The following is a 12,766-nucleotide window of genomic DNA, read 5'->3' on the forward strand; positions in this document are numbered from 1 at the left end:
GCTGCAAAAAATCCCTGCCCTTGTAGGGAACATTGTGTGGGCATGTTTATCAGCTAAACAAACTATCACTCATGCAGAGGGATTCTGTACCTGTGCTTAATATAGCTGAAGTAATGTTTCAAGCTACAGGAAAGTGAACAATGCCACATGCATTTGTTTTCATTTTGCAGTTCATGACCCCACAAACTCCTTCCCAGGGTTTTCAAAGCTTTGACAGTTAACAGATATTTTTATGCCCCCACAAAGTGGCGGCATATAGGGTTGCCCTTGTCCGTACGTACGTCTGTCCGTACGTACGTACGTACGTACGTCCCGAAGATTGTTTCCGATCTAATTCTTGAAAACCGTTTGTCCAATCCTCACCAAACTTAAACACATGTTTGTGACCATAATATCTTGATCAAGTTCGATAGTCATGGAAATCGCTTTAGTCATTTAGGAGTTACGGCCCTTTTTTGCCAAAAATACTTCAAAAATATATGTTTCCAATCTAATTCTTGAAAAGTATGTGTCCAATCCTCACCAAACTTTACATACATGATTGTGACCATAATATCTTGATCAAGTTCGATAGCCATGGAAATCGCGTTTGTCATTTAGGAGTTACGGCCCTTTATTTGCAAAAAAAGACTTGAAAAATACGTCCCGAAGATTGTTTCCGATCTAATTCTTGAAAACTGTTTGTCCAATCCTCACCAAACTTTAAACACATGTTTGTGACCATAATATCTTGATCAAGTTCGATTGTCATGGAAATCGCTTTAGTCATTTAGGAGTTACGGCCCTTTTTTGCCAAAAATACTTCAAAAATCATTATGGCTTATTTTCTGTGACAAAAAACCGAAGTGGGGGCATCCGTGTCCTATGGACACATTTCTAGTTCTCTCTAAGTGTAATAAAGTGATTTTTCATGAAATTATTTCTGCCGTTACATTTCAAATGTTGCAAATCAGCTATTTAAAAAGTGTTTTGGCAAAATACTTCTTGGTTATTTCACTATTTGAAAAAAGGCTCTTAGATGTGAAGCATGTTAAAAAATACCAAGCTTTGACAGTTAACAGATATTGTTCTCACAAGGTTCAATAAAATGCAATTTTTCATGGAACTCTCTCTACTTTTCATTTCAAATGTTGCAAAGCATCTACATAAAAAGTGTGTTTTTTTGCAAAATACTTCTTGGTTATTTCACTGTTTGAAAAAAAGGGTTCACAGATGTGAAGCATGTTTAAAAAATACCATGAAAATCTGCCCCAGCACTATCTAGCAGCTTAAGTCAAATTGGAGGGTAAAGCCAGAGACATTTCTTTAATAATTTAATAAAGAGCTTGACTATGATATTGTCCTGGGGATATTTGTGATTAATGGTATCATCTTTGTTCAACCGCGACACACCTGCTCTTTTTCACCTAAGGGAGAGTAATACAAAATGTCATGTTTTGTGTGGTCGACAGTTATCTTTAATACTATACACACAGCAAAAAAGCGTGAAGTGAACAACCATGTGCTATAAATAGACAAAGCCACATTTAAAGATACTTTAGGTTTTCAAATATTTTGTCATATTTAAATGAATATGGATAATAGTTAGTCATTTAGGTTGAAATTAAAGTAATAAAAATCTTAATTTACAAATTTTATCTGATTCAAAAACAGGACTTGCTGAATAAAATAATCAAACTGAAAAACATACCAAATATTTCCCCAAATATCAGGTTCAGCTAATCACAATATGGTTATAGTGGCCCAGTATAAAGTCATGAACTAACCTTGTCTAAGCATACTTACCTGGTACAGGGGATACCGTGATCATGAAGGCGGTTCCCCCAGGAAGAGGCCCTCCCATTGCACTTCGGTTGGGCTGACGCCTGCGATAGCCACAAATGTTGGTTACTCGGGTACGTAATTTATTGGTGTGGGGACTGCGTTCGCGCTGTCCCTGAATAAATAAACAATCTTAGGAAAATTAAGAAAGACTTGGACATTTAATTCAAGTCAAATCATATGACTTACAAGGTCTAAAAACTCTTACTGTCTACAAGAGAGCCACTAACATTTCATAGATAAGTTTGCTTTTATTTGACATTCTGAATGGATTCTACCAGTACTAATCGCTGTTTAAATTCAGCTATGGAATTATTTTGTTATGTGAAAGTTTATTAGTATCACATTTAGTTTCATGAAGGAATTTGTGAGGGTTAATTAGGTTCATTTTTACTTTATATGTATTGGAGTTTAATTATATTTCACTGATTTGAAGAGCATGTATGATTTTTCTTCATAAGAACTGGCAAGGTTTTGGATTTAGAGGAATGAAACTTTCGGTAACTATAACTCTGTACACTCTTGTTTCCTGATTGCCTCCCTTAAGGAACAAAAAGTATAATTCATGGCGCAAATGATTTTTATGGGAAATTGGTTGATGGCAGTATGTGTTTGCTCCCATTTGAAGAACCATAACTTATAATCCATAGATCCCTAGTTTACCTCCCTTTCACATTTATTATGTTTTGTTCTAACCAATCTTTGTTTTGGCTTTACTTTAAGACTTAATTTGCTTTACTTTTTGCTTCTTACAGATGGCAATGAAGAATTGTATAAAGAGCCAGGACTTTGACTGTTGACACAATCTTTTAATTCTATTCTAACATTCATGTTGCAGAGTTACCCGATCAACCTTCAGTTGACATCAGTTATATCTAGGCTGGCATTGGTTCCCCATCCATGTCTTCACGAGTTCCTCCTGGACCCCTTTCTGTCCATGCAGCCGGGAACCAGAAACCTATACACTGTCTTCCTAAAGGTAACAGTTGGGATATGATTTGGTCACATTTTTATTTTATGTTGAGGTTGAGGTGATGAAGTGGCACCAGCAACTGCCTTTCAGCCAAGACATTGTGAGTTCAATCCACAGCTTGGGAACTTTCTCATGGACTCTTAAAGTGTAATCCTGGGGCCATGAATATAAGTTTAAGTTCAGAATCAAGGGGCATATTACATTCATTACATTGTAAATTGCCTTTGCAAATTGCTGAATTGTATAACTATATGAAATTGTACAATTATTTTTGTAAAACTAATGGAATTAATATAATTCTTGGTATTTTGATAAAATTGCTTTCCTGAGTCTGAGTCTTGACCCAAAGGCCGATATTTACTTGCGTGAGTTTGAGACTCAGTCTCACAAAATCTAAAATTCAATTTTGTTGTCAAGATGCTAAAAAAATCTGTATTTATAAAAAATAACCAATTCTTCAATCAGGCACACATCATTTGTAAAATCTAGTTATATTATAGATGTTTTGAAACATTTAAGCCTGGATCTCAGAATCATAATGCCCAGCACTCATTTCTACTGAAGAGGGAGACTGAAGAATGATTATATATACAGTCGAAAATCATTATGTCGACTTTTTCGAGACCTAGTGAAAAAAGTCGAGATAACAAAAAGTTGACTCATCCGAATTGTGAAAACGGCAAACTTATTATTGAAAAATAGTGAAACAAAAGAAGAATTATTTGTGTCAAATTTATTTCTTTTATGTTTATGGATCACACAAAACAAATATAAAACCACAATCGCATTAACTTGAACATTGTAAGAAAACGGTATAGCACATATGACAATAACTTTTATAAAATAACACATTATTGTTTCGTTTATACACAGCAATATAGCACATTCTCAAAAAGCATTCAAGCGCTATTATTCATAGAATGAGATACAGGATTCATTTTTTTATAGGTTGATAGTGTGTTTGAGGGGGCGCCATATTCTGCCGCTATCTGCTTCTTTGTCTTGATACCCTTCTCGACTTCGATGATGGCTTGGTACTTCTCGTTTTATGATTTCAATGACAATTTTCTTTTAGAACCCTTACACCCAATGGCCGATCCAGATATCCCCCCGGATTTTATACGGGGTCATTCTCTGAATTGGTCTACCAGAGTAGTGGAACTAACATTTGACATTTTGAAGTTATTCTTTCTGTGCCCATTCGGGATTGTTATCCAATCAATAAAATGTTCATGTTTTATACAAAACCAAAAAGAGCTTGAGCAATAAATGTCTCTTTAATCAAAAACATAAACAAACAACTTTAATTATTCGCACTTACCAGTAACATTTTTTATCCTCCAATTATGACAGTTTGTTATATTGACATGCACGGTATTTTGCGACATGCCGCAAACCGTCATGAATATTTGCACACCTACGACTCTACCTACAGTTTGACATAAAGAACATAGGAAATGTGTGAAATTCGACCACAGGGACTGAAAAACAAGGTCAACATAGCGAAAAAGTCGAGATAAAAAAATTGACACAAACAGATTTATTTTATATAGAATAAGAAGGAATAAGTTTGGGACCGAAAAAAAAGTCGACACAACCGGAAAGTCGACATATCCGACGTCGACATAGCGAGTCTGGACTGTACATAATTATGTTATGATATATACAAGTACCTTAGTAGGCTATTAGTTTTCATCACATTTGAGCTAAAAGAAATAAGAAGTTTTTTAGCAAGTTCATGTTGCAATCATTCACAAAATGGTAGCTATTCATAGCGCTACCTGGAACTAGAAGCTGGAAGTTGTCTTCCTGGAGGTATTTGATGATCTGAGAGCGCAGAAAATGGGCATATTCTTGTCATAGGCTGTTTTGAAATGGAGACTTTTGCTTGTCAGTAATAATATATTTAATTATTTAGCATAGCTGTTGGTGTATATCTTTGACATTGTTCTTGGACAAGTCAGGAATTGAAGCCAGATCTTCTTTATAAGAAACAAGTGCGCTAACCACTGTGCTAACTGGACAACTTCTTTTGTAAAACAGATACCTGTACATGTATAGAAAATGGCTATTTTGTGTCTTATCAAATTAATATTTTCATGTTCTTTGTATTTACTGTTTCTTTATGTCTTGTTCAATCATTTATCATCATCACATTCATATTATATGCCTTTGATATTGAATCTTGAATATTCCAGGCAAGGTGCTAAAAAATTTCAAATACCAGATTTTAAACATTACCTTAATCTAATGACATTTGACATAACAATACATGAAATGTTATAATTTTATATTTCTCTGAAAAAGAATAACTACAATTGTTTTTTATGTACATGTTATCACAAACAAAATATTGACATTGCAGATTTCCAACGAGATTAAAGCCCAGTTTTCTTCTGAGCCTAATCTTGGCATGCATTTGGTCCGAGTTCGTAAAAAGCTCATGGGAACTGGCTCGACATTACAAAAGTAAGTGTATATCTCTTCAAGACTCTATCTGCATCGAGGAATGAAATATGCATGGTTTGGTAAGATAGATTTCTGAAGTGAATGATTCTAATACTTTTTAGTTATTATAAGTGTTGCATAGATTGATGTATTGTCTTATTGAATGTGTATTTAACATTTCTACTTTTGCATTAGTTAGACTGTTTTGAAAATCGAAAAATGCATTTTGTGCTCTTGATTTTGTCTTATTAAGTAACTTAATGTATGGGATTGATATTTAAGATGCTGTTTTGACTTGTGATGCATATTTCTTTGCAGCGTCTATTTTCGATATACCGTAGGTATTTGTGTGTATATAGTTTCAAGTCTGAATTATCAGAAAGATCACTTTATTTCAGATTTTTTGGATTATTCAAAGGAAGATTTGCCAAACTTAGTATTAAAGTATAAACCAATATGCTTTGAATTTAAGATTTGTGATACACCTGTTTCAGACTTCAACTTAAAGGCTGACCTTTTTTTAGCACTTCTGTTGCCAAGAACAGTATGTCAATTTTGAATAAGTCTTGCTGCTGCACTGGTGCAAATACTACAAACTAGAGCTCATCTTTTCTACAAAAAAATCATTAGAACTAGTGACGCAAGACTTATCTAGCTTAGATTATAACTAACAGTTCCATCCAATGAGTTTGCCCATGGACCTCCCATAAGAACCAAGCTTATTTGTTAAGAATCACAGTTTTACAACTTCAAAGTTTTACAACCTCACAAAAATGTCTTCTTATTATATGCTTTCTGGCAGTTTATTGAGATTTATCAGTGAAATGAAAATGTTATTTCACTGTTGTAAACATTCAAACAACTTTGATAATTTATTTTACTGGTTTGAAATTTTAACCCGCTCTCAATTCAAAATCAATCGTCAGAATACACAGTGCTGGGATACAATTTCAATGACGTCATTTTCTCAATATATGCCACTCATGAAATATAACCTTTTGTGCACACTTTGTGAAATATATTGCGATCTTACACTGAAACAAACGATTATCCTCTGTGCATTGATTATCTGCCTCCTGAATATTCATTATAATTTAAGGGAAATCCTATTAATGTAAAGTTTTAATGAAGCAGAAGGGCTCAATTTATGGCTGTGTCATCCTTATTATTACCAGTGAACATAATAATTATGTTCAAACTATTGCATATATATAGGAAATCAATTGCAAGGAACTTATTTAAATATGTGCAAGTGTTTCATGTTGAATAGAGAGTCTATTTTGGTAGCACCAGTGCAGTTTTGTTGGAGTGAAACCCGTTTTGGTAGGTGTCATTTTAGTTCTAGATGTGTTAAACCAATGTATGCATGCTTCCATCCATAGACTAAGAGACATGGCCTTACCAGGTACAGTTAGGTAAGTGTAGAATCATAGTCCTATGCATGTACCTTCTTCAGTGCCATTCGGGAAAGATGGAAATTTGGGTTTCATCTCTTGCTGCTTTTGGAATCCAAAAAAAACATTCAACTTCTGAAGCATGACTTAATGGCTTAAGCATATATGTTATTGGGGCTATCAGAAAAACAAACAACATTTACAATCAAGTTAAATGGATAAATTTTCTGTTGAGGGTATTCCATTTAAACTTAAAACCCTTTCGGGGTCCATATTAGCAAAAAAAAAAAAACCACCCATATACTATAAAAATAATTGCTTCCCCCGTGGGTTATATGTTTACTGAAATAGCTGTGAGTCCTTATTTTCATCTTTCCCGAATGGCAGTACATCACTCATAGTATAGTGCGACTTGTATCACCATACGCTTCTTTAAGCAATAAATATTCACTCCAGGTACGCTTAATATTGATTAGTGATTTTTTTCTATGATAAATAAATTATCTCGCTAGAGTGCTTTGTAAGTTATTATTAAGGAAGTCTATAATATGTATAAAATACACATGTAGATATTTACTGCCTCACATAAGATGCCTGGTAAGTCATTGCTTCACTCTCCTACGCAGTGAACTCCCTTGACGTGCGAGAATTTTTGCCAATACATACAAAAATAGCTGTCCCCAATATCCAATATCACATAAATAGAAGTAAAATACTCAAGTCAAATCTTGATCTCAATTTCAACTCATTTTAACACAGAACATAAAAAATAATAAAAATCGTATATATTTTTTACATTATTTTAAAACCCTCATAGAATATGTTGATGAAAACATTTTGTTAATATTTCCAAATATGTTATTAGAGCAAAGATTATACTTGAGTAATTGCCAAAAAAATACTGAGTTGTACACAATTACACTTTTTGCTGTATTTGGAATTTTGACCTTAATTTTCAATGAACATGTTCAATGAGGGAGTGCGCTTGTAGAAGGGAGTTTTGATGTTACGTGGTAAAATGAGTTGAAATTAAGATGACGATTTGATTAAAGTATTTTTGTGATATTCGAGGCAGGATTTCTGTTGTAACTTTTTTTTAAGAGAATATTTTGTAACACATTTGTTCACTGTTTTATTAAAGTTTCGTTAAATAACGTTATTTCCAAAGTAAAATATCAATATTCATTTCAAATGAAAGAAAATGTTGACTGTATGAACAATGTCACGTGATTTTTATCATTATCTTCATCACATGATTAATATGAAGGCGATGATTCCTTACCAAAGGGAAGTTACTGCTGCGTGGAGTTTGGTTGTATACCCTGTAGAAGCACTGGGCGCACCTTATCATTGAGCGTATCTTAAGATCAAGACCTTCAGTTAATTAAATATGAAGTGAGATTTACAAAAGTTAATTTGAAAGTTTTTGCAAAATCAAACTCAGCATTACCTGACTTATAAAGCTACATGTATTTCTTTTGAAAGGGATTTTACTTTTATCACTTTTCAGAAATTTTAATTGGGATAATTGATCGTACAATATGTGCATGGATAAGATGGTCCCAATATCCGTATTGCATGCATGCACTTGTCACTCTGGATTGGATGTTGTCTCATTGCAAGCAGCACTGCATGGTTTACCTGTGTGATAGATTTATTATATGCATGATGGTAGGTTTTATTATATGGAGCATGTTTTTGTGTCGCCTGCAAAGCATAGCAGGCTCTCAGGGACTACTTTTGTCTATCATTGTCTATGTCACACTTTCATTTCTGATCAATAACTTTTGAAGAACTTGGTGTTAAGTCTTCAAACTTGGTATGCGGATTGGTAATAGTCATTTGATGACCTTGTTGATGGCGCTCCCAACAGGCAAAACATCTCATTCACGGAATTTTAGTTTTATATTCAGAATCAAAATGATGTTTGATAAACCAGGCAGTTTGCATATTTGTATACATTCTAAGTCCCTTTTTCAGTAGGTGTAAAAATCTTTTGAGTGATTGATAAACTGAACGATGTACGTTGTATGTTACCAAATGTGTCTTCATAACATATACAGTAATAAATAATGATATGTCTTATATATAAATACCAGAATAATAGAGATGATGCTTGCTTTAACCTTTTTTGTGAAGATAATGACCTATACTAGACATTTGTTGTAGAATTATGACCGGGACTTGAAATTTTTTGTGAAGAAGATGACCTTGACTTGACTGGTGTTGTGGAGATGATGACCTTGACCAGACGTTTAATGTGAGTATAATGACTTTGACATTTGATGTGAAGATGATGACCGTGACTTGACATTTGTTGTGAAGATAATGACCTTGACTTGACCAGTGTTGTGAAGATAATGACCTTGATTTGACATTTATTGTAGAGATTATGACCCTGACTTGACATTTGTTGTGAAGATAATGACATTGACCTTATATTTTTTGTGAAGAAAATGACCTTGACTTGACTTTTGTCGTGAAGATAATGACCTTGACCTGACATTTGTTGTGAAGATAATGACCTTGACATTTGTTGTGAAGATAATAACCTTGACTTGACATTTGTTGTGAAGATAATGACTTTGACTTGACTGGAGTTGTGAAGATAATGACCTTGACTTGACCAGTGTTGCGAAGATGATGACCTTGACTTGATCAGTGTTGTAAAGATAATGACCCATTTGTTTTAGAAATTATTACCTTGACTTTGATCATTGTTTTGGAGATGTTGACCTTGACTTGACCCTTGTTGTGGAGATAATGAGCTTGACCTGACCTACGACCTTCACTTGATCTTACCTTTGTTGTGGTGATGATGACCTTGGCTTGACCTTTGTTGTGTGTTTCAGGGTTGATAGTGAGAGCAGACTGGAGGCTATTATCGTATTTGAAGAGTTCTGTAAGGAGCTGTCAGCCATCGCCTTCGTGAAACACCATGCTGCCGTGACACAGGACAAGTAGATGATGATGAAGATGATGATGATGATAATGATGATGATGATGATGATGATGATGATGATGATGATGATATTTAAACCAATGTGTGATTTTGAGCTATTTATATCATTATCATGCTTTTTAGTGGATTTACAGTTTATTATATCATAATAAACTCAAAATTTGAAACAGTGAAACTTTCAAAAGTTTGAATATTCAAATAATTCCACTGCAACAAAAACAATGTAAATGTGCTTAGTGCTCCAACTCAAATTACATCAGTTCTGTTACATTAATGAGATTTGTTGCCTTGCTTTCAACACTTATATAATATTACTTTTGGTGAATATACATGTACACTGAGTGCTTACCCTTCATAACAAAATAATTATGAACTTTGAAAACATTTTTATGAATAATTATTTAAACATTTTGCTACCGTAATTCCAATTTTTAACAATGTGTTATAGATAGGCACAGTCATGTTCAGGGTAAAAGCATAATTTCTTTATAAGGAATATGTTGTATTAATTTTTATTTTTGATATTTGTGTTGATAACAATGTTTTGTAAAGTGGCCGTCAGTGCTTGTATGATAAAAAAAAACACTGCCAGAAAAGCACACATACATTTTAAAGTTGTTATGGATTTTCATGATAAGGCAACAGAAAATAGTTTGTTTCGTGTTCCCTTCCCACATTTTAAAGTGTGCGAATAAAGGCCTTTTTTTACTTTCTTACTTCTTAATACCGATATGAAAAACATAAAAATAATATATAACCATGAGGCATCAGAGGAGAGGCAAAGCATATTATGAGTCGCAAGTATTATAATATTGTGAGTTTGTCGGGTAACACGAAACAAACTTATTATTAATCATGACCTAATGATGAGGGATGTTTTTTATGTTTGATATTTAATTTTATGTTAAACCTTATTGATGTGCCAAACAAGTTTGTTATGCAATATATTGTTGCCATTTTTGAGACTGTATCATGTTATGCCGGTGGTACGTCCATGAAATACTGGCCCCAATTTCTAGAAAAATTTTCAGTGTAGAACACTTATAGGGTTTAAGCCAGGTTTTACGAGAACAGGGTGCTGCAAAAGAGGTAATGGGTTAAGGTGAAGATTTTAAACATTATGAAGTTGACTAAAATTGGTAGGAAGGTGTTTAATAGGAGAACTACAACTGCCAATGTAGAGTTTGTATGTACCGGGTACCATTTATAATGATAGAAATTTGAGGGCAGAAGGTTGCTTCCAGAAAACAGACATGGTGCAGAACCCTTCCATAACTCTTTAGCTTGCAGGCTACACATAAGAAGTATATTTCAATTAGCTGTTTTAACTTGATTTTACAAAATAAAAATATGTATATTGTGTTAATACAAAGTTTAGTTTTCTTTAAATGTCTCTGAACTCTTTAAAAGAAAAAAATACCGAAAAACAAATAATGATGTGTTTGATCCTGTAATAAGGGACTCGAGATTGTTCGAGAAATTGGGGACAGAACATGATGAATCTGTCTCGAGTCAATATCTTGTTATTGATGAAATATTCGTTTTTTTATTGGCTGATTGTTCAGAACTTTGTTGTTAAAATAATTATGCACAGTGATGAACGACATTGTTATTAACTTTTAAACATGGAATACTTTATGGTGTGCTTGCATATTTAGATATTAACAAGTTCAGCTCAAACAGTTCTCTCACATATTGTTAGAAATATAGCAGATTACCAATGTATCCATTAAACTTACAGAACAGTAACTATTTGAAAGTTAACGAAGATCCAATTATCAACATTGTTAACGGTAACAAAGTTCTGATCAATGGGCCGATTATGATTGGTTAATTAATTTAATATTGTAACAGTATTAATTGATGTTATTAAAATCATAATGCTATACATGTACTATATTTGACTGGTTATAAAACACACTTTTGTCCCTCAGATTTTGATGTAAAAAAAAATGCCTGCGTCTTACAAACAGTATCAAGCTTTTGACATTTTTTTCTGAGGTCAATTTCAGGCCGAAATTGGCTCTTCAGAGAAATTAGCTAAAGAACTTCAGCGAACAAGTTATATATCACAAGTTTTTTTCTTGAGTTTTTCACGGATTTTTTTGCCTGCGTCTTATAACCAGTCATTGACGGTATGCTATAAACATGTGCTTGTTAAGGATTGTTTGTGTTTTTTTAAGTAAATCCAATATATATTATATCCAATGGCCTATTTATATGGGTTTTCTGTGATATTGACAAAAATCATCGATGGCATTTATTTTGCTTAGCTTATAATAGTACCTGTACGTACAATTATGCTATGTATGTTTGACCATTATATGTGTATACTGATGTATTATGCCCAAATGAAAGTGAATTACAAGATGCATTGAACTTAATTAAGTATTGGTTATGACAATAAATTGAATTCTGATCAATTATGTTAATTGAATTTTACCTCTAGTCAAAGTTTATAATTTTGTGAATGAATCTGCATAATTATTTAAAATTGAATAAAATCATGAATCTCATTTGAAGTTTGTGCCCTTTAAACCTTTAGATATACAAATATGTCTTACTATATTTATAACTGTGCATAAATTATATCATAATGGGATCTGATACACAAAATAAGAAAATTAAATACACACATTGCATTTATGTTTTAGGGATGAGTAGTGATATTATACTGGAACCGAGTCAATTTTCTCCAAGGCATAATTAGTACACAAATTAAAATAATTTCAGTACATTACCTATGTTATTGAATGTGTCTACTTAGCCCGATTAGTCAAGTTAATTGCTGGCGGCCTCATTTTTTTGTATTTACGAGGTCAATCCGGAGCTTGCGGGGAATGGCCGTATTATTTTTTAATGGCAGTGAAATGTAGTGTACTTCTCACATGACTTATCTTCATTTAGGAAAATTGCAACCCGTTTTTCTAAAACAAGGAACCACAATCTTTGGGAAAACCTTAGGCAGCAGTGCAACTTTTTTCTTGGACTTTACAAGATCATACTTGATTTTGACCCATACTTTTTCCTTTAACCATACTGTCAAAGCCAAAAGTCATAGATAGCTAGTCCACTTTACGGCACAAGGCTGGAATTTATCAATTGCCAGCCATCTTTTCTGCACAAAACCAGTATTCATAGATCGCTAGCCATCTTTATCGTACAAAG

General features: G+C 33.3%; 1 protein-coding gene and 1 non-coding gene across 5 annotated transcripts in view; both read left to right on the forward strand.

Moving 5' to 3' along the window:
* LOC128211574 (FHF complex subunit HOOK interacting protein 2A-like) overlaps nt 1-12,114 on the forward strand; it is a 30,471-nt gene extending 18,357 nt beyond the window's left edge. Inside the window, exons 15-19 of one of the 4 annotated variants that reach the window (XR_008257306.1) lie at nt 2,660-2,800; nt 5,160-5,263; nt 6,625-6,657; nt 7,227-8,307; nt 9,489-9,617. Coding sequence is in view for 2 of the 4 variants with exons in the window: in XM_052916530.1 (XP_052772490.1) it covers nt 2,660-2,800; nt 5,160-5,263; nt 6,625-6,657; nt 9,489-9,600 (390 nt within the window). In the remaining 2 variants the exon portion in view is untranslated. Of the gene's footprint in view, nt 1-2,659; nt 2,801-5,159; nt 5,264-6,624; nt 6,658-7,226; nt 8,308-9,488 lie in introns of all 4 variants that reach the window. The other 3 variants (XR_008257307.1, XM_052916530.1, XM_052916532.1) reach the window with 3 other exon arrangements.
* LOC128212614 (U1 spliceosomal RNA) lies at nt 1,778-1,939 on the forward strand. The gene has a single exon (XR_008257534.1). It is a non-coding gene; the product is annotated as a U1 spliceosomal RNA (small nuclear RNA).
* Nucleotides 12,115-12,766: the final 652 nt, after the last annotated feature.

This window comes from Mya arenaria, chromosome 12, assembly GCF_026914265.1.
Source record: "Mya arenaria isolate MELC-2E11 chromosome 12, ASM2691426v1".
NCBI classification, from domain to species: domain Eukaryota; kingdom Metazoa; phylum Mollusca; class Bivalvia; order Myida; family Myidae; genus Mya; species Mya arenaria.